Below are 22,994 nucleotides of genomic sequence, written 5' to 3' on the forward strand. Positions count from 1 at the left end.
TCAGAGAGTAAAGAGTTGACCAAAGAGCCCTGCATATTTTAGCCTTGTCTGCCCTAGATTCAGTGCTCATGTAATCAGAGCACTGAAACCACACAGGAGATTTAACTCCACGGGAGCACCTGGCAAATAGTCTGGAAGAGATTAAGCGTAGACAGAGAGTAGGGTGAGCGACTGACCGAGGACGCAACCTAGTGCTCACTGCTGAGACTGAAACTTGCTCCTACTTTGCAGTCACAGCAGAGAGAGAATCTAGGAAGCTGTTCCTAAAGGATTTCAGAAAAATGAGCATCCTCAATCTTTCTGAGATGCTACTAGCTACCAGTCCAGATCCAGCACCATAATTTACTGCAAACAACAATATCTCCACTTTAGGAGAATTACTGTGAATTACTTCTTGTACCAGAAGTTATTGTATAAATCTATACAAACGCTCAATAGTTCAAAAGAGCTATCAAAATATTTAAATACAATCAATTAAATGTCTTATCATTGCCAAAGACACTTCATTTAGAACAGTAGACAAATACCAATACACTGCCTAAAGATAGACTTAAAATGAGAAGTGATTTTTTTTTCCAAAACTAGAGCCACAGGCTCTAGTTATAAAACTGCAGGCTTCTCTGTACAACTTCAATCTCTTTGATACAAAATACAAGATACATTCATAAAATCCATTTTTATTTTGATAAAATCCTTATAAATATCAAAGCTCTGGATCGGCTCCACTGTTTTCAATGTGTAAAAACATCTGAAATTTGCTTCTGATATGAATTAGTAGGCTTATTACTTCCTCTTCTCAGGCAAACAAGCTTTATAACCTTCATACAACTTGTAAACAATTTGGTCATGTGCTGCAGCTACTTACAATAGAGAAATACATCAGATGCAACGTTACATCTTAAAAAAGGGATGTGAAAATGCACAACACACTCGCTCTCTCTCCACGCACACTTTCCACAAGCCCTGATTCGGAGGGGACCAGGCTGAGGACTTTCCAGCTGGGTTTTTCTCCCTGTGCTGGAAAACATAAGAGTGCCTCCAGGTTTTACCCTGTGGTTAGTACTAGTACTGCTACTGCAAAACGCCTTTTTATTTCTTCCATGACCTATTTGTGCTTGTTCCTTCAGAAAACATTCATAAGGCGGAGAGGTCTCGCAGTGACACTAGCTATATCCAGGGGAGGAGAGAACAAAAATATCCACCTATCTTAAACTAAGCTAAAATATCTATGTCTCTACATCTATTTTATTTGGTTACAAACATGAACACAAAGTCAATCCAGTTTGTGATTTCTCTCCTATTTGTCCATCTAAGGTCAAAAACTCTGTTGAAGCAAGAGGCACAGCCTATAAAACCTGCGAAAGAACAAATTCATGGAGCTTAATAGCAGAAAATTAGTTTAGTCAGAAGTACTACAGAGGTTGGTGCTGCCCATGAAACTCGAGTTGCCTCTCAGCTATCTTTGGCTTTCACTATGTAGTTCCCACAGTCTAAGAGTAATCTAATCCTATACTTACTACATCTTATGGCTAGTGCATTAAAAATAATAAAAATAAATTTGACATAAAACAATTACATTCAAATAACAAAAATTCCTGAGAGAAACGCAGGCTCAAGCCAGTTCATAAGGATGGTCACTTCAAGGTATTGCTCGCAAGGTTGCTCTTCTGTTAGATATTGGCTTGATTATGATTTCTTTATCGTGCTCTCAACGCTATCTTTGGTCACGGAGTATTAAAAAGCGCAGCTCTTTGGGGCCACCTCTGCTGACAGCAAAGCTTTAGTGGGTTTTGCAGGAGGTGCCAGCGCCAAAGTAAAGCTGTTCTCCATGGTGAGACACAGGTGGACGACATGCAGCCAGGCTAAGAACAGGCTAGAGCACGAGTGCTCCCATTGCCCTCAGGAGCCGTAAGCAGCAGGAGCACCACGCTACAGCGATGTAGTGGTCCACGGGCTATCTCCAGCGCGGGACTGCAAGGTGCAGTCCCTTACCGATCACCGGGTGCGACAGGCTGGACTTTGGCAGGTACGAAGGAAGCCTCTCTGCCCTTCCACCTTGCAGACTGGCTAGTTTCAGGACAACTTCAGCACTATACCGGGTAGAACTTAGGAACGCCTCATCCATCATCCCACAATCCTTATTATTTCCTTCTTTTTTACTTTTTTTTTTCATAATCACTGCTACAAAGCAGTGGGAACAAAAGGATCATACAGATATCGGTATCCCTTCAATCTACATCTAGCTCATGGATTTAAACACTATTATTTGCTGCTGTTTCTTCAGGATGGTATCCCAGAGGTCAGTGAGGAAATTATGCCAGCCTTGCAATCTTTTTTCCTTGAGAACTACAGTGCAAAGACTCACGCAGAGGCTATATCTTATGTTACAGACCAGAAGCGTAGTCCCACAACACCCTTTACTGCCATTAACATCTGGGATTCCCTTCAGGAATTTGGTGGCAAATTCTGGCCAGCTCCTTCACTGTTTCTGGCCCCTAGGGTTAGCACTGCACTCCGTGCACTTAACACTAACATCTCAACACTCTCATACCCACACACCCAAATGCATTTGGATCGGCTAACGCTGATGAATTCGCAGCAACTCAGGACATATTTATCTGAGAAATGACTGCATGGTAACCAATAATAAAATAACACCTATTTGTTATAACTCACCAAAAAAAAAAAAAAAAAAAAAAAAAAAAACCCCACAACATATATTAACTATTAAAATTAATTCAGCATCCTAAATGGTTTTGGAGGTGACCAATTCTTGCTTTATTCCTTAATTCCTCCTGACTTCTCGTCCCTTTAAAGGCTGGGGAGGCCGGTAGTTTCTCAGCAGACAGCAGGCTACCTCGTCCTCAGCCGTGCTCAGGAGGCTGCGGAATTTGGCTAGCTGCAAAGAAAAACAGATACAAGGCTCAGTGGAAAACTGTCACACTCATACTAATGAAAAACTATGTAGTAAACATTAAAGATACTTTTTCACCTTTTTTTTGGCCAAGAAGAATGGAATCGCATTTTTCTATGGCATGTGTGGAATGGCAATTCTACCATTTCTGTCCTTGTAAATGAAAAACAGTGACTAACACAAAAAAACTCCTGAAATATATGTCAGCATGAAATTGCACAAGAAAGTTATTTATTTCATATATTCACACTTTTGTCTTCCCTAATCTGATCTGAAAAAGAGCTTTCTATATTCTTTCAGTTTGATTCTCCAGCTCAGAAACTCAGGAATATTTTGTGCTAAAATCAGATTTCTTATGCATACCTGTTTATATCCTCTTATTCAAAGAATATATTTACATTAACTTGGAAGAACAGGTGCTGTGCTATAGAAAGCTTTGTAATTACCACTTGGGACATATTAAATGTGTGCCCAAACCAGGAGAGATTCAGAACTTTTCCCTTATGCAGACACAGAACTGGCAGTTATTTAAATCTCAGCATAAACTTCTCTGCCTAAGCCTGTCTCAGCAGAAGTCCAAATCAGATGTCCATGTCTAACCCTCAGGAAACCAGAATCTTTTTAGTATTTTGTCCCATTTCTAATATACTAATTCTATACGCTTATTCTTATACTAACTCGATATTCAACATTTGATGTTCGATACTCTATATTCTTATTTCCTTTCTACATTACCACGGTAGAACAGCACAAAAATTGTCCCATTCAGTAGTGCATTTTCGCATAGTTGCGCAGCACACTGGGAGTGTCAGGAGCTACTGAGGCAAATGGAATATCTTCCTTCAGAAACCAAACCATTTTAAAATAAAAGTGATGCAAAGTATAAAATATCCAAATCCCCTCTCCTTTACTCATGAATGGAACTCCTGAAATTGTCCCATTCATTTCATCTAGGGCTCTCTCTTCAGTTTAGGGTTAAGTCAGTATAAAATCCGACCTGTTAGCAGAGCTGTAGGATGAGCCAGGAGACCCTGGGGATGCTCTGTGCCTGAGGCAGTGTGTGTATTTGTTACATGAATAAATACAAACATATTTCCAGTTGTTCACCATTCACAGTGCAAGGTACACAGAACAGAAGTATCAGCTGCCGAGTACTTTTAAAATCACATTTTCATTGACAAGATACCTTACTTTTGCATCAAAGTCGAGAACTTTCACCATTATGTCAAAGTACTTAAATAATCATAATTAATGCCATGCTTAACTAAGGCAAACATCTGATAATAATTAATCGCCCTAAGAACAATAAAAGTCAGTATTATCTTCCCCACCCCATTCTAAAGCTAATATTTGCAAACTCCTTGTGAGTGCCTACAAGCTTAAAATTTATTTTTAATTTCCTTCAGCCTGTAAAGGATACCAAAAAAAAGTAGGAAGAAAAATGTAAAGCCCCAAAGAGATACAAACAGGAAGAATAAAATTAAATGGTCATGGTATGAATCAGAACTGTGGGCATGACTGGAAACTAACCCCAGATGCATGTTTATATGACTACAGTACATTTATATTTGAATACATAAGATATACACAATAGCGTGTGAAAAACAACTAGTAAAGAATCATGTTGCTTTGTATCGTTTCCAGTGTTGTATCCTCCTGTCATACATGGCTGTTTGTGTTCAACATTTCATATCATAGAGCATATTAACTATAGTTTAGACCAAATAAAAACCTTCAAATCTGAACAAGGGCTTGTCTTTGGGAAGCTCGATACAAATTTTGCACTCTAGGGATATAAGCAATGCAGAGTCTCGCATCGCCAGACGGAGGGGTCGGGGGAAAAGATCCAGATGAACAAAATGGAAGTGTTGTGTGAGTACTTGACTTAAAATCAGGTACAAACAGCACTGGAGGTCTCCTGACTGACTAGCATATCCCACTCAGTGTCTATCCTACTCCACCCCCAGGGCAGAGACCGAGGTCCTCATTTCTGCTGAGCATGGGACTTATTTGTAACATCCATCACGAATTAGACAAATGCCGTGGTGCAAAGATCTTGAGATTTACAGTGTGCCCAGCATATGGATGACTTATATTACAGGAGAACTACTTATCAGCTTCCCAAATTAGAAGTTAATCTTTAGCATCTCCACTGGGAAGAAATCTTTAGATATACAGTGAAGAGCCCGCTGGATGTCACTGTTGCACCACTGCACACAGCAAGAAGCTTCACTGAACAGTAATGTGTGGTATCAAACTTCTCCTAACAAAGCCTAAACATGAAAACCAACAAATTATACTAGTATTTGCTATTCATTATTGTAGCAAAGTCACTGAGATGTCCACATCTGGAATGTGAGAAATTTACTGTACACCTGCCAAATTAGAGTGCCAGAAAATAGGTGTGAGCAAGACAAGGAAATAACCAAACTGAGCAGAATCCAAACATTTTTTAGTATCACTTGAGCAAGAATGAATTTTGTTTCCATGAGGGTTTCATCAGTTTTTTGTCAGTTACTGTTTTTTAGAGTATGCAGATTTCTTTTTAAAACACAGATAATAAATTCTTATACAAAGAAAGGCAACAAGAAGTCATGACAAACTTGAGAGATACATTTTGTTCTTTGGAAATTTGATAAGGTAAGCAGTGTCATGTTCTGCAAATAAATACATTTTTGATCAGCATTTAAAATTAGAAGTTTTGCAAAAGGGACTTTTAGAGCAGTGAAGAATTAAAGCGTACCTGTTCAGAACAAACATTTATGGGCTCTCTCAGAACAATCCAGATGACACTTTCAAGCAGAGGTGGAACAGTGAGAGAGCCAAAATATGTCCAGTAGTCCAGGGATTTGGGAAGCAGACAGCTAGGATCAAAGTTTGTGAATAGTGCTCTTTTACCCTGGAAAGAAAAAAAACAAAAACAAAAAAGCACATTATGGATCTAGATTAAATATATTTAGCAAATTATTTCTTAGGTAAGGTCACTGATGCCTTATGTTCATGAAGAAATTTTTTTAAAAGGCAAGACAATATTATTTAAAAGCAATGGGCCAAGAGGATAAATCGTGCCAAAGGATGTAGAGCTTGTGCAGCTATGGGGAGGGTTTGCACCATCCCGGATGATCTTAGCGGATGAGCTAGTGCCTTCAAACGAGGTCTCTCCTCCTTTGACACCTCTGCTGCTAGTATCCTTCTCCCCCTGTACCTCAGCAAAACCAGGGAGAAAACCTTTCTTTTGACTGGTATGTTCTTTTCCTGTTAATAAAACCTTTATTTGCCAGAGATTAAGTTCTGTGAGGAGTCAGCCCCTTCTCTGACCTCTTATCATACAAAAATTATTCTTTTCCAGCTTGTTCTTCAACTTTACCTAACTAGAACGCTCCTGAATTGCCCCAAATCAGAGTTAGAAAGAAACAGCTCAGAAACTAGAGACTAGGGGACATGACTGTGAAGGGAGTAGCAGCCAAGTTACTGGAAAATAAAACAGCAAAACCAGCGACCAATATTCATGTTCTTTCAGAAGCATTCATTCACCTTGATTCTGATCATGTCCAAATGGTCCGTAATCTTCTTCAGCTGAGGGTTACATTCACCAATCTATTAAAAGAGATAAAAAAAAATACTTGAGCCTTGAGCTCTGGAGAAAATAAACAAAAGCAAACGATCAGAAAGCAAATGCATACTGAAACGTATTCATATAGTTTTACTTAAATACCTGTGAAACCTGAATAATTTTGTGAGTATGAGCCCATGAAAAGCTGCAACAAATACTTACTGTAAGGAAGATCCACTCCTCTGCTGACAATATTCATTCTTCCTACTCATATTATTTACTTCAGCTACAAAGAAAACCCCATGAACTTTACACTGCAGGGGAACTAAAGCAACTTATTTTTCATGCTTCATGCTTTCTGTAGAGAAGCTTTAAGTTTTGGGCTTAAAACTGAAATCTGAAATCCTTGAAATACAGTGAGAAGTACAGAAGCACAGTCCCTAGGTATCCTGAGTAGAACTTTATCAGGAAGGAAGCGCTGCATTTTCGTGCCCGGATAAAACAAGTCTCTCCTTAGCAGGAGCTACAGCGGCACGACCCTTATCCCCCACCTGGGCTCGAAACGCAGATCTGCTGGCGGGCTGCGCCATTCTTCGCTCACCTTTAGAAACACGGCCATGACTGCTAATCCGTCCGACTGACGGGCCGCCTCAACAAAACTGGAATATTTTTCCGAGTTCCAGTGAACCACATGAAGCTGCAAAGCAAGAAGCACAGACAGCATCAACTCCTGCTGAACTGGGACAGCTACAAACTAATGCTTCAGTTGCACCGGGGTCAATTTTCTAGTTGTTCGTGTTCAGAGCCACTCCATTTTCTAACTGCAAATATTTATTGAAATCAGTAAATATATAATTCACACGAACAGCAAAAAAGCTCTGCCAATGGCTGGGATTACAGTCAAACTGGATTTGGCATAATCATGCCTGTAATCATCAAACCCTTCTGTCTTCTAGGTCGCTACTAGTGAAAGTCAAAATTCAGTAGCAATCAGCCCACGACCATGCCTGGGAAACTGCTGTTAGCTCCCCAGCGTTTTGAACAGAGAGGCGAAGACAAGATGTCTATATACCTAAAGCTAGGATTTTAAATCCATTTTTAGTACAGCTGATTAAAAAAGTGATTGAAAAGCATGTCATTAGTATTTTGCCCCTCTTTTTCCTTAATCAAATCTCAAGCTTTCAATAACATTAATCAGCTACATAGACAGCTACAGAGATAGCTAAAAGGTAGAGGAACATACATTAAACATTTACTGACCCTTTTTTGTTTATTTTATGCCATCTTTAATACTTTCTAAATGTCATTTTTCTACAATTACTAGTACTTAGGCACTTAAAAGTGGCTTTACTATCTAAGGTGTTGAGCGTTTGCATTTCCAACATAAAACTGTGCTAGTTGCTTAAGCAGCTCAAAGACCCCTTGGGCATATGAAATATAACTGCTTGAATGCCCAAAGAAAGGTTTAAAGGATGGAAGAACTCCTCAAACCTAAGATTGCTACCATCTAGCCAGGGTGGGGGAAGGAAAAGGTAGCGATTCCCGCCCCTGCACCACTTCAGTTGCTCCTCCTGAGCCAGGGTGCTGGAGCCGTGCCCGCTCCTCGGCGGGAGCTCCCAGGTCCCAGGAAGAGCAAGGTCCCAGGCAGGGTGCCCCAGCCTCGAGCAGGGCGCCGGCGGCCCAGCCGAAGAGGCCACCAAAAATCACACTCTGCTTCAGGCTAAGTGCTCCACCAACATTAATTACGCTCGCAAATCCTCAGCGGATCAGCAAATCTTATTATCCGTAGCTTTTAGATAAGGAAATAGAGGCTCAGAAGTAGGGCGTGCGATTAGTTTTTCTAAAATCAGTGCCCTTTGGGAATCCTGAAGAAAAGTCTTCCGTTCGGAATACGGAGCCCTAAAGGGCAATTTAGGAGAGCTGGAACTTGCTTTAAACAACCTGTATGGGAGGCAACACAGCTACGGAGATCCAGGAGTGCAAAGGGTTTGATTCTAAATCTCAACTCTTGCCTGGGTGCCGTGAAGCTCACCATCTAGTGACCTTCAAGTCTCCGCACCTGCGACATCTGTTAAACCCTTGGGCTCTAAACGGCTGGAACGTTACTTTCGGCAGGTAAGGACTCCCGCCGACCTCAGCAGTATCACGCAGATGCTCCCAGCGAGCGTGCTGGATCGCAGCCGCAGAGATCCTTGAAGGAAGGCTGCTAAAAGCTCCGTCAGTCAGAGCGGGAGGAGGACGCAGGAGCCCGCGGCTCGCCGCAGCCCACCGAGCCGCCCCGCGGAGCGCCCGCGCGCCGCTGCCGGAGCTGGCAGCGCCTGCGCGACCCACCCGCAGGGCTCCGCAGAAGCTACGTTGAACAAGTCACATTTTTACACACGCAAAAAGGAAACAGATACTCTCAGTCGGAATTGACTTTATTGTGGATTTTTAAAAAGCAAAAAAAAAAAAAAAAAAAAAAAAGCAAAGAACAAAAAGTGAAATTCCCACAACTAAATAAAGCTCACTCCCGTTCCCTCCTAACTTTGCCCCACTCAGAACCCCGAAAAATAATTTTTTAAAAAAATCAAAAACCCCAAAACAGAGCTGTGAAACATTTTTGGGTACAGCCCCCATTCTCAATGGCTTGCGACTTCTCTTTTAAGGAATATATCCCGTCTTACCACCGCTCTGTCACCGCAGCTTGTGAAGAGACCTTGATCAGACCATATGTTGTCACAAAGAATGGAGCCATGGATCCCTTCTGCTTCCCGGTGGGTTTAGGGGGCTGAACCTTGCAGTCTTCTTTACCCTGTAAACTACTTCTTTCTTCGTTTCGGCGGACGTTTTTTCTTGAAATCTTACACATCTTGCTCACGAAGGTGAGCACTGAAACCATCTTCGTATGTCCTTCTGAGGTATTTTCTTTCATTTGAACAGTGCTCAGAAGCCTTCATCTTAATTCTGGTTCCTTATCCCCAAACCAGTGTGACATCTAGAGAGCTTCTTGTGGCAGGTTACCAAACCAACAGGTATTGGAAAGGTTTTTAGACTGGCTAGAAATTCAGAGATATTTTCTCCTTCCATTTGGTTTCTTAGGTGTGAAATATATATATATTTTCTCAGCTAGAAATTTGGGTTTGGTACTTAAAGCACCTCTATTAATTCTTTATATTCCATCTCACCTGGTTCCTGTGGAAAACATAAGCCTTTAAACACTGCAAATGTTACTTTTCCCCATTAGTGTTAGAAAACTGATTTTTTTTTTCCTGGCCACTCTCTCTTATAGCATTTCCAATAAAATCTGATCACAGCACTGTGCACACACATTTTATTTTTTTCCTCTTTAGCATTATTTTAGTCTTTTATTTTTCCGTTACCATTTTTTTAATACTTTTTTCTTTTCCCTTCTTTTTAACCCAAAACACTCTTCACTGCCTGAGCTATGTGTTGTTAAAGATCTCAGTAGCATCAAAATAGTCCACATTGCTTCCAGTGGCAAAGAGAAAGCACACTAGCACACTGACTGCTTTTTACCGCAGACTATTCAAATGCACCAAAGGAGAAAGAGCAAAAGCAAAGTCTCCGTGCCAGGAGCAGACAGGGCGCTTCTCCTGCGCGACACCCTGCCTCGACTGCAACGCGGTACAACGGCTGCCGTCCTCCACAGGCAGCACAGACCCCACTGATTTTAAGGTGCAGTTCTCAAAATGCGCCACAAGATATAATATCCCTACGGCTTTCATAAGTGTTAGACTGCACAGGCCCCAAGTCAGGTAATTCTGTGGTTTGTGACCGAAGCTGACTTTGAAAATACTCTCCAAGGAACAGATAGTGAACGACAAAGATTAAAATAACTCTTCAACATTAAATCTCTGAATATCAAGTTTTTGTCTTCTGTATTCCTTTTTTTTTTTTAATCCTCTCCAAAGTTTTCAAACAGGTTCTCCTTTGAGAAAGGACCAGACATGCAACACACTTCAGGAAGACTGCTTGTCTTTTCAGAAAACGAGGGGAGAAGGAAAAGCGGGAGAGAGAGGGGGGGCAAAATAGGTCTTAAAAAAGTCAAACAGTAGGAAACTAGTCACAACCTTCAACACGCAGGCAGCTCCGTGCAAGACCTTACCTCTGCTGCGTACTTCATGCCGTCCACCGCGTGCTCAGAGCCAGCTTCATCGCTGGACCCCCAGTGGAAGTGGACCTGGCGCAGGCGGTACGTCCCACTGAGCGGTCCCCCCGTCAGCACTAGGAGCCAGAACACATGGAGAGGCTCAGCTGCAGGCACCGAACTCCACCGCCAAACCCTCTACACTTACGCTGCGCTCCCGCCTTCAGACCTTTCCCTCGTTCTCTGCAAGAAGGTATCTCAATGGAGTCTCATCCCTTTGGCGTTCCTGCAAGGATGGCTTTCAAAACTGCACCTATGTGTAGACTAGCAGGTTATTGCCAGCTAAAGCATATGGTGTTATCGTCAGCTTTGTCTTGCTATGGGCTGGATATTTCTCAGAAGATGGGAAAATATTTTGCAAATATGTTCTCTAGAACATATTTGAAAGGATCACTGAGAAATTAAGCCTAAAGAATATTTTATGAATATTTATGAGTACAGTTTTATGAACAAAGGGGAGGATCAGAAAAACTGAGAAACAGAAGCAAACACTAACATATGTAAAATGAATTCAGTACTGTATCTGCACGGTACAAGTGCAATATTAGTGGTGTTTAATTAGCCATTTATTTAAACTCAGCACCCACACGAGTGGGCTTTTTAGTGTTTTGCTTTCATAAGTATTCATCTTTTTCTAATCAGAGTTGAACCCGAACCATCTCTGTCAAGTCCATTTAGCGACTTCAGGTGAATGTGAATTGCCTCTACTTCAGGAATATTCCTTCTTCACCAAAAAAAAAAAAAAAGAAAAAAGAAAAAAGAAAAAAAAAATCACCCCATTCTCCTGCTCTGTATCTCCTCTGGTGATTTGGGGATCACTCTGGGTGGTTTTATTGGCTCATTACAGAGCTCTTGAGGAGAAAGGACCAGAACCTCAACCAAATGGGCTCTAAATTGGGAGCACGGGGGGAGGAAAGTGCTCTTTTTCATCTCTTCTAGGTTTAATATAAACCTTAAACTTTGTTAGGAGCAAAATAACACCAAACAATGGTAAAAGAAGAAATTCTTCAATTGCCTTTTTGGCTAACAAATAGAAACTGTAACTGTTTATTCGTGGGGAAAAATATTTGACCTACCTAAAACACCAACTCAGAGAGATGCTTTTACAGAGCCTATAAACCCAGTGAACAGAGGGGATGGGGAAGTGGTGCTCCTGAAAAAATCCCTCCTTTCAGGGACTGAAAACTTGGAAGCAAATGATCCTGAAAGCATGCAGAGATCAGTGCTCTGCCCTGCTTGGGAAAAATGATTACAGAGAAAAGTATCCACGCTCAGTGAACTGCCTCCGCTGAACACCACGGAAAGTGGCTTGACAATGTCCCTGCGTCGCACCACACAACGGCGGTGAAAATCTTCCAGCCCAACAGCAATTAAGGAGGAAGTTAACCAAAAGCTTTTCACCACAAGGATCAGTATCTCAGAGCTTGAAAAGAGCTGTACGAAGAGGCCTCTGAAACACTAATGGGGCAATTTTGCAGAACGGAGCTAATGTGGCACCAAATATGATAATTACACAAATAAATACAGTCCTGACAGCCTAATTGCAATACTGGGCAAAGTAAAGAAATATTTTTTGTCTTTTTGTGGAATTCAGTTAATAATGAATTAAAAGATGGCAATATATTTAGTATCAATAACTGGATTTTTTGTCATAAAACCATCATATGGCAGGAGCGCTTGCTTCATAGGGGTGCCCCAGAGACCAAATTTTGGCCCTAGAAAATTCAGTATTTTTTGATCAATGACCTGAAAGAAAACAAAAACATTACAGACGAACTTTGTCAGTGGCAAATATTAAGGGAAATAGCAAATAGTTAAGTTTATGGAAACAGAAGGATTTGGATTTTTTGATAAGTAAGGCATGATTCTGGCCAAAATGCAAGCTGTGCATGTGCGACTGAAGAACCTAGTCCATACACAGAAGTTATGAGGTCTTCGGAAAGAGACTTGGGATTACAACTCCTTAATTATCTGATCATCAGCTACCAGCACTTTGCAGCGACATGGACAATAACCTCAGATATATGGATAGCAATAGGAAGAGGCTCTCCTTATCCCTGTTCTGAAACAGGGCAAGCCTACAGAAAGAGTATGTTCAGTTCCTATCACCTCATTGAGGGAGTTAGGAAGCAGAAGAGGTTTTTGGTGCATTCATATTCACATTTATTTTAAAAAGGAAAGTAGTTTAAAGGCCAAGTTGATCAAACTCTCACCAGAAATAAAGCATGAGTTATATTTTTTTAATTGGGAGGGTAAGTAAGAATTAGAATAACTTACCAAAGGCAGTGGTAGATTCATCATTGCTGGAAATTTTGAAATCAAGATTTTGTATTTTTCTAACAGATGTGCTTTAGTTCACCCACACCTACTAGACTTGAAGCAGAAATTAATTCTGGAAGTCCTGTGGTCTCTGACACTCATGAGGTCAGATTAGATGACTGATGCTCAGCTGTTGGCTCTCAGGCAACACCCAAATGTTGCTTGTATCAACAGGAAACGTAAGAGAGAAACTAAGACTGTCAGGGAAAGCAAAATATGATGTTGTCTCCATCTATGTCTCTCTCTGTTGCCTCCATAAGTCAAAAACATTGCTGATGAAGTTTATCACTGACAAATGTTAAGGGAAATAGCAAATAATTAAGTTTATGGATACAGACGGATTTGGATTTTTTGATAAGTCAGTCATGATACTGGCCAAAATGTAAGCTGTGCATGAGCAGCTGAAGAACGTAGGCCATACCTAGAAGATACAGAGTCTCCTGAAGGAGACCAGGGATTACAGTGATTAGTAATACTGGGGACTAACTGTCAACATGATCACAAAGTTGCCCTCTTCTGGCTTTGCCACATTTGTGAACATATTATTTGGGCTTGGATCCTCAGCTATGTCTAATGCAACCACAAAAGGACTTTGCTTGAAGAAACTGCACTCCTACAGTTTCAGGGAAGGTATGCAAGCTACCATCCAAGAGAAGTATTCGAAGATGAAGACATTACAGAGACTACGCTAAACCAGAGAATGTCTAAATAATTACTGCTTGCAAAAGGGGAACCTGTGTGCACCGGTAAGAGTGGGACGACGACACTTTCCAGAGAAGAAAAGAGATCACTTGGGATATATTTCATTTGTTTTGCATTGGCTCTTTCCTGACATAACAAGTCCAGGCATGGATTATAAAGGAGAAAAAAATATATAACCAAACCTGCAACTAAAGTCAGGTAAGAGACTTGAGCGATTCGGTTGGAACGAACCTGTAATGAGACACAAAGGGTTCATCTGCAGTGAGAGAGAGCAGCATTTGAGAAATCGTATAACAACACTGTTGAAACCGGGGTGCTGACACTAGCGAGCTGGGTGGGGTGCATCCAACCATCCGTGAGGAAAGGGAACCCTAGACCTTTCTGACAACCACTACTTAGCACTTCTGTCACAATATGTTCCCAAATTATAATGCTCTGAAAGGCAGGGGAAGAAAAAGGGAATCTCTCATCCGGAGGGCCAAAGCTTTACTGTTTAAGAGAAGTCATGTATCTGGCAGTGAGGCATGCCCAGGCCATCCTCTACTCAAGAAATGGAGACAGGAAATACGGAGCAATATGAAAGGAACAAACCTGATTTGTTTACGGTGTCATCGAATTCGACACTGGTGGAGTGGCCGTTGTTAAGGATGATTTTAGCAGAAGCTGGATCGTAGTTGGGATTTAGAGGACGGAGAGAGGGATCATACTTGGTTTCCTCAGTTTTGATGTCGATGGGGGACTGGCGGTCCCCATTAGCGACAGGAAAAATCTCCTTCCAGTGGGCAGGCCCTGCAAGGCATTGGAGGAGAAGCCTGAATTGATGGCAGTGCTCTGCTTCATAAGAAAGATGACTCTGCTTGAACCTTTCTTGTTTACATTATTTTCTAATTCAGAACAAGTGCATTCAGAAAAACACACACCAAAATAAATATTCAGCTGCTTCTGCTGCACCACCTCTCAGGGCCCTTCTAGACACCTCTACCATGTGTGATGTATCTAACCGTATTTGGCCAGTCTTCGTGCAGTAGACAGATATTTAATTATACATCGTTAAGACTCAATTATGCATCAGACATATCCAACAAATTATCATTCTTATCAAGCATCCTGAGCCAAACAGACACTCTGCCCCACTACACTTATGGCATAAGACATCCTACTGATGTCTCATATGATTTACCTCTTATCTATCCGAAGTCCCTCCTTTAAGAGGTTTTTATATAGTAATCACCTGTTACAGAAGATCTGACAACACATCTGCCACTGACTGTGCTGAATAAGACTTGGGGGTGCCAAAAACAACACAAGAGTGGTGTGGGCAATCCGCTGGGGTCCGAGAGCAGGGCCTGCAACGCAATCATCTCTGCAGCGCGCGCGCGTGCGCGCACGCACCAGTGCACTGCTGCCAACCAGCGAAGAACAGAAACACTCAGGACAGAGGTGCCTGCCTGAGGCGCTGTTTCCTACCATCTCCCAGCGATAAACAACGGCAGACGTTGCAGACAGATTTGCACCATCATTTACCAGAGTTGGTTAGAAATTAAAATACTGAAGAAGCCATTAATCTATACTATTGATCTCAGCTAAACCTTTCTCTATGTAAACTAATCCCAAAATCCAAACCTGCAACTAAAACTGCTAAAAAGTGTTGTCTTTGTAAATCAACAATATGGAAATGAGAAAAATGGCAAAAGTCACTCTACAATAGTAAGAAATGTTTTGCAGATGAGAGGTATGTGTATTCTTACCTACCAAATATTAGGGAGCTCTCAGTAAGAATATATGTTATTTTTAAAACTTACTTCAATAAAAATCAATCTGGAAAGAGTCCAGAGAAGAAAAATAGAATAGTCATTTGTTTGGGGAATGTGTCCTATAACGTAAAGGTAGCAAACAATATTGAGTCTGGAAAAAAAAAGGAAAGTGAAAGTCTGCAGGGCTGATGAACCTTCACTATTATTAAGAGCATAGTACTTTTTTTTTCCTCCAGACTTTTCATGAGTAAGAAGAATAATGATTTGCTTAACAAAGAGATACTAGATATCAGAAAAAAATAAATATGAGCATCGGAAACTGAATTTATAAAATCTGCATGACTAGAAATCCTCATAATTCCTGCACTGAGGGTAATTGATTTCAGTTTTAAGTCAGCACAATGATTTGTGTCTTTTGGGGTAGCTTAGTGCTTAAACATGCTGACAAAAAAGGATCCAAATGGATGGATTTGAATGATTAACAATCTAACATCAGAAGGTGTTATTTCTCATCCCTTGACTTCAACAGAAGTGAACTAAGCTCAAAAATTCTCAAGCACCACAACAGGAAATCGGGGAGGCCACACTTGGGGCTGGGGGAGAGCAGCTGCAGAGCCTCCTTGGCAGAGTCTGGCAGTCTTTACAGAATTACACAGAACAGCTGAGGTTGGAAGGGACCTCTGGAGACCATCTAGTCCAAACCCCCTGTTCAAGCAGCATCACCTGGAGCATGCTGCCCGTGATCACATCCAGGTGGGTTTTGAATATCTCCAGAGGAGACTCCAGAACCCCTCTGGGCAACCTGTTCCAGTGCTCTGTCACCCTCACAGAAAAGCTTTTCCTTATGCTCAGATAGAACTGTTTCAGTTTGTGCCCATTGCCTCTTGTCCTATTGCTGGGCACCACTGAGAAGAGTATGGCCCCATCTTCTTGACACTCTCCCTTTGGATACTTACATACATTCATAAGATACCCCCTGAGCCTTCTCTTCCCCAGGCTAAGCAGCCCCCCCTCATACGAGAGGCCCTTCATCATCTTAGTAGCCCTCTGCTGACTCTGGGGAGCCTAGAATTGCGCACGGTACTCCAGATGTGGCCTCACCAGGACTGAGCAGAAGAGGAGGACTACCTCCCTCAACCTGCTGGCAACGCTCTTCCCAATGCACCCCAGGATACCCTTGGCCTTCCTGGCCACAAGGGCACATTGCTGGCTCATGGTCAATTTGTTGTCCACCAGGGCCTTCTCTGCAGAGCTGCTTTCCAGCAGGTCAGCCCCCAACCTGTACTGGTGCATGGAGTTATTCCTCCCTAGTTGCAGGATCCTCCACTTGCCCTTGTTGAACCTCAGGAGGTTCCTCTCTGCCCAGCTCTCCAGCCTGCCCAGGTCTCTCTGAATGGCAGCACAGCCCTCTGGTGTGTCAGCCACTCCTCCCAGCTTGGTATTGTCAGCAAACTTGCTGAGGAGGCACTCTGTCCCCTCATCCAGGTCACTGATGAAGAAGTTAAACAAGATGGACCCAGTACAGACCCCTCTGGGACACTGCTAGCTAAAGGCCTCCAACTAGACTCCACGCCACTGAGCCGCCTGACCTCCGCCTTTCAGCCAGTTCTCAATCCATCTCACCATCCACTCATCTAGCCCGTGCTTGCTGAGCTTGCCTGTGAGGCTGTTACGAGAGACAGTGCCAAAAGCCTTCCTGAAGCCAAGGTAGACAGCAACTACTGCTCTCTCCTCATCCACCCAGCCAGTTAGTCCATCACAGAGGGCTATCAGATTGTCTACAGATGATTTCCCCTTGCTGAATCCATGCTGACTACTCCTGATCACTTTCTTGTCCTTCATATGCTTGGAGATGATATCCAGGATGAGCTTTTCATCCCTTTTCCATGGATGGAGGTGAGGTTCACTAGCCTTAGTTTCCTGGGTCCTCCTCCTTGCCCTTTTTGAAGACAGGAATGACACCAGCTTTCTTCCAGTCCTCAAGTACCTCTCCTGTTCTCCACAACCTTTCAAAGATGATGGATAGTGGCCTAGCAATGACATTTGCCAGCTCCCTCAGTACTCGTGGGTGCATCCCATCAAGGCCCACGGATTTGTGGGTGTCAGTTTTGCTTAAATGATCTCTAACCTGATCCTCCTTGACCAAAGGAAAGTCTTCCTTTCTCCAGACTTTGTCTTGTCTTCAGGCTCTGGAATTCCTGAGGGCTGGTCTTAGCAGTAAAGACTGAAGCAAAGAAGGCATTCAGTAACTCTGCCTTCTCTGTATCCTCTGTCACCAGGACACCCACCCCATTCAGCAGTGGGGATATACTTAAAGAAGCCATTTTTGCTGTCTTTGACATCCCTTGCTAGGTTAAATCCTAGATGGGGTTTGGCCTTCTTTGTTCCATCCCTGCATGGCATCCCTGTATTTCTCTCAAGTGGCCTGTCCCCACTTCCACCTTCTGTGCACTTCCTTCTTCTGAGTTTTGCAAGGAGCTCCTTGTTCATCTGTGCAGGTCTCCCACCCCTTTTTCTCTGTTGCTCATTAGGATGCACCATTCTCAAGCTTAGGGGAGGTGATCCTTGAATATTTACCATCTCTCTTGGACCCCTCCCTTCCTTCCAGGGCCCTATCCCATGGGATTCTTCCAAGAAGGTCCCTGAAGAGGCCATAGTCTGCTCTTCTGAAGTACAGGGTTGCAATCACACTTTTTGCCCTGCTTCCTCCTCGCAGGATCCTGAACTCCCCCATCTCTTGGTCACTGCAGCCAAAGCTGCGCCCCGACCTTCACACCTCCAAGCAGCTCTTCCTTGTTTGTTAGTACAAAACAGGTCCAGAAGCACACATCTCCTCGATGGCTCCTCCATCAACTATGTCAGGAAGTTATCATCATGCTCTCCAGGAATCTCCTGGATTGCTTGTGCCTTGCTGTGTTGTTCCTCCAGCAGATACTGGGGTGGCTGAAGTCCCCCATAAGAACCATGGCCTATGATTGTCAAGCTACTTCCACCTCTCTGTAGAAAGCCTCATCTGCTTCCTTTTCTCCATCAAGTGGCCTGTAGTCAACACCAGCAACAGTGTCACCCAGGTTAATCTGCCCTTTAATCCTTTCCCACAAGCTATTGAACCACTCATCATCCACCTCTAGCCTTCTGAGCACCACAGAAAAATGAAGAGGGAAAGAGGAGTTTTTAAAGACTAGCTAAGGCTTAAATTTCAGGTAGAACAAAGGCATGGGCCTTCAGTCTTGAATTTGTTAGAAAGTCATTTTGCTAATGACTTAATTAACTAAATCCATTAAGCAAGCCATTACTAAGATACCAGATAAACATCTTCCTGGCTTGAAATATTTATGCACATATTTACACATTTAAATGTAGTACTTATTACTTCAAAAACAATAGTCAAAGTCATTCAGTATTTTAGCTGTTTAGAATATTACACAACATTAACTGTGTTTAAATTCTAGTACCTTGTAGTTAGTGATGCGGTGCACAACTCTACCCATTTAGGAAGCAACATTCCATCATTTATATCTTACTGCTGCAATTTAGGATACTGAGAAAAAGCTTATTGCTACTTAATTTTGAATACGCTTACAACATTGCTAAGCTGAGGAAAAGCAAAATATATTTATGTGCTTAATTACTTGGTCCTATTGCTTCAGCTCAGCAATAACTACAGTTACTATAGAGTAAACAATATAAAATATTTGTAATAGAAATACTACCCACTCAATTAAAGTTCATGCAAACAAAGTATTAGTAAGACAAAAATGGAGTCCCTCACTGGATTCTCCATATCAAATCTGCTCAGTTGTCTAAGAGGAACCTGAAATACAAAGCTATGACTGAAGCATTCTACAAAATCCACAGTGATGATAAAAAATATGCTCTATCTAATTTATCTAAACAACACCCTTAGATAGAAAATAAAGTAGCATAATTTATGCCAAGACTATTTTAATCTCTTGGACTTGGGACAAAAAGAGGACCCAGGTCTGTGGTCCTAGTATTAACTAATTATTCTACAATAAACTTTGGTTCTAAAAAGACACTGTATCTGCATTTGTACTTGTCCTTAGATCAGATTATCAAAATGATGCCTTTGCTTTGGTGATTAAGTATTTCTCACGAACATGAGACTGCCAAAAATCTTGCCTTTTTAACATATATAGGAAAATAACAAAAAGCTTACGTTCATTTTTCCTCTGTTGTATGAAGCAGTATTCCTTTACTAGATTATCCACTAACAATCTAGCAATAAAATTATCACTCGTCAGTCTAGGAAAATTGTGGCTAAATTTGTGGCTATGGAACACATCCCAAAGCAAACATCATGCATGACCATCCAAAAATACGTCATTACAAGAGGAGGACCATAGACATGATGTCCACATCAGGCAGCTGGATTTAAGCCAGTGGGACTTCCAGGGTGAAAATCACTTCTGAATTTGGACCTTAACTGCATGCCTCCATTCCAATGTAAGAGGCATTTTAATTTTCCAGGTACGTATTTAAGATATAGTCAGCAATGTGTAACTCATCAATTTATCTTCCTGAATGTTTTAATTTACTGAAGGAACTTGGTTACAATGAACCTATGAAATTCCTTCCTGTTTATGAAAAAAAATATTTTGCCAGGAGATTAGCCAATTCATGACAAAAAAGCGAAACCATCTGCTCTGAAGGTTGCGTGCCCTTACCTTGGACACAGAGCTGACTACATGCCCGGCACACCACTGCCGCTTTGAGGTTCGGCTACTGCTACTTATGGTGCCGCGGCACTGCATACACTCGCTCTATGAGCTGCATCTTGTAAGGAATGTGGTTATGAATTTGTCAGGAAATACAACTCACTACAGCACCTAAAAGCAGCTGCCAATTATTGATCTTTTCGCAGCTGGAGTTAAAGGCGAGGAGCGTCATCAAAAGCCCCGACAAAGCTGAAGGAAGCCTGGCGAGATGCTGAGGGCTGCGGGTCACAGGCAGCGAGCCTGTACATGTGCCTCGATGGATACGTACAGGTGAAACTGGGATTTTTTTGAACAGCTTGAAATTATGTGCAGAAAGTCTATCAGTTTGGTATGGGCTAATCTTTGCAGGACCACATCCTAACTTATTTCTAAAGAGAGCCCACTGCTCAGTCCATTACACACAAAATGCTTACAGTTGTAATATCAGGTTTGCGAGCAATTTAGTTATGTGGTGGTTTACAACACCATTATCACTAATGAAATCAATTAGAAATTCATAATGGGTAAAATTCAGTGACAGTTCTCAAAGCAGACATCAAGACAACGTAATTATTCCCAGAGAGAAAAAAATAAAATTGGGAATTCATAACACTTTTTTATTTATAAAACACTTGAGCATTAGACATTTTTGCAGTAAAACACAATATACATAAATACTTTCCATATATTTGATTAAATAAGTCACAAACTAAAGGCAATCAATTCTGAATGTGTCTTTCAGCTAAAGCAATGGCCCAGTTACCTAAAAAGAAAAGTTTATGTGAAGGGGTGAGGACATTCGCCTCTTCGCAGGAGACCATCAAAACTGTGAAGAACAGCACTGGCATAGAAATTAAATAACATCTCTTAGCATTTCAGAAATGCAGGCATCAAAGCAGTTGGAAACATTTCGTTCTGTTTATTCCACTCAGTCCTTACATATACATATATTATATATGTAGACAAATGTGTGCAATATTTGCAAGTTTACAGTAGGGACCAAATAACTTTTGTTATGGTCATTATGGCTAAGGGGGCAAAACATTTTTCCCCTACTTTTAAAAATAAGCAGTTTTATCCCTGCAAACAACAAATGCAGAAATCAAAGTGAATATAGATGTCTTTCCAACTTCTCAGGAAGTCAATCTTAGTACGTGACTGCAGCCAAATTTAATTAATTTTACTCCGTTGCTACTTCCTTAGTTGCAAGAGTTAATCTTAGCATCGGGAAAACTATTTGCAGCCACACAGGGCGAAAGAATTTGTCACGATTCGGAGCGATCTCACGCCTCCGCTACTCAGCAAAACAAGAAACAAGCTTAAAGCGATGAAATGAATGCCTAAAAAGAGAGAAGCTGACAGGTAAGCCTGCTGCCGGGGAAGCGGGGGAAGCCCCGGCTGCCCCGGCACCCCGCGGGCGAGGGGAAGGTGATGCGCTTGCGGAAAGCTGCCCACCAGCGACAGCCGGGGCTCCGGCGGGGAGGCAAGGGCAACCTCCCCCCGCACTTGCTATCAGCCAGAAAACAGAGTTTGATACCGGAGATGGGGCCTCAAGCAAGGTGCAGGGCGACTGCCCGATAGGAACTGGGGCACCCTCCCCTTCCTAGAAGCTGAGGATAGCCAGGGAGGGGGCTAGGATAAGGGAGGGAAAATGGGCTTCTTATCTGGACCTTGCAGGTGATGTCCACAGCACCCCTGGAAAACATATGGAGACGTAAATTTGAAAAACAAGCCCCATTTGCGTCTTAAGGGGAGGGGTACTGCACACTGCGTAATATTAGATAATGCGCCTAATCGTTGCAACATCACTACGATCCACCACCACCCAGTTTTTCTGGAAAAGTGTATCTATCCAGGAGAGACTGAACAAAAGGACCTTGAAGGAAAGGTAGGACTTGCACAAACACTATTCCAAACTCTAAATAAAAATACTCCTGGAGGTATTGGTATGTGCAATATACACTTCTCCTTACACACTTCGTGACTTACTATCACGGTGTTTTATTTCTCTATGTATTAAAACAGACAACACAAGTTTTTAGGACTTCACCAGAGCTGACTCTCTCCAACTTAAAAAGTACCTTGATTTCTGCAGGCGTGGAGCACCAGCCCGTCTGCACACCGGGCGCGTCTGCATGACTTACAACGCAAAGCGCAGGAAAGTCTTGAAGTCGGCTGATGAATCTGCAGCGTGACTTCAAAGCAGGGCTAGATTAAGGAAACTATGAAATAACTGAGACCTAAAAGCGTCTGCTCAAGACTCTCTCAAGTAACTAGCACCTAAAAGTTTCTGCTCCTCGGCGCCTAGCCGTGAGTTCAGATTACTCCGCTGACCGTAGCACCTGCCGCCGCCCCCGGGGAACACGAGCCGGGCACGGCCGAGCCGACACCGCCAGCGCCACCGTCCAACAGGCGCGACCCGCGCCCGCCGCCGGCCGAGCGAGCCGCAGCCGGGGGCGCAGGCACCGCCGCCGCCCAGCGCCCGCCGCCCGCCCCGCCGCCGCCCGGCCCCTACCGTTGTGCTCGTCGTATCCCCAGTGCAGCATGGTGCGAGCGCCGAGCCGAGCCGAGCCGAGCCGCCAAAAGCGGCCGTCGCGGCACCGCCGCCCGCTTTGAAGGGGGCGAGCGGCGCCGCCCCGATGCTGTGGCGCCGATAAGGAACATGCTGCGCGGCGCTGCGCACCCGCGCAGCCCGCCCTCGGCCCGGCCCGGCCCCGGCCCCGGCCCGTCCCGTCCCGTCCCGCGGGTGGGCGCTGGCGCCGCGCCCGCGCAGCCCCAACGCGCGGGGGTCTCCGCCGGCTGTGATGGCAGCTGCCCCCGCCCCGGCCACCGCGGGGAACCGTCGCCTGCTGCCGCCCAGCGCAGCTCCGCGCCCGGCGGCGGCTGC

The 22,994-nt window shown here is 43.1% G+C and overlaps 1 protein-coding gene across 1 annotated transcript; it reads right to left on the minus strand.

The window, feature by feature from the left end:
* Positions 1–661: 661 nt before the first annotated feature.
* LOC134137501 (carbonic anhydrase 13-like) lies at positions 662–22,745 on the minus strand. Its single transcript, XM_062570545.1, has 7 exons — positions 22,623–22,745; positions 14,227–14,424; positions 10,573–10,691; positions 7,069–7,164; positions 6,449–6,511; positions 5,658–5,813; positions 662–2,899 (listed from the first exon to the last, which is right to left on the minus strand). Exons 1-7 carry the CDS (start codon positions 22,651–22,653, stop codon positions 2,786–2,788), a joined length of 777 nt encoding a protein of 258 aa, XP_062426529.1. The 5' UTR covers positions 22,654–22,745; the 3' UTR covers positions 662–2,785.
* Positions 22,746–22,994: the final 249 nt, after the last annotated feature.

This window comes from Rhea pennata, chromosome 2 (assembly GCF_028389875.1).
Source record: "Rhea pennata isolate bPtePen1 chromosome 2, bPtePen1.pri, whole genome shotgun sequence".
Classification (NCBI taxonomy): domain Eukaryota; kingdom Metazoa; phylum Chordata; class Aves; order Rheiformes; family Rheidae; genus Rhea; species Rhea pennata.

Excerpts from the sequence above, each read along its gene's own strand:
- LOC134137501 (XM_062570545.1), bottom strand. The coding sequence starts at position 22,653 with ATGCTGCACTGGGGATACGACGAGCACAACG. Across the intron at positions 10,692-14,226 it reads TGACACCGTAAACAAATCAG|TGCTGACGGGGGGACCGCTC; the intron begins GTTTGTTCCTTT and ends TCTGGCTCCTAG. Across the intron at positions 2,900-5,657 it reads TAAATGTTTGTTCTGAACAG|CTAGCCAAATTCCGCAGCCT; the intron begins GTACGCTTTAAT and ends TTTTCTTTGCAG.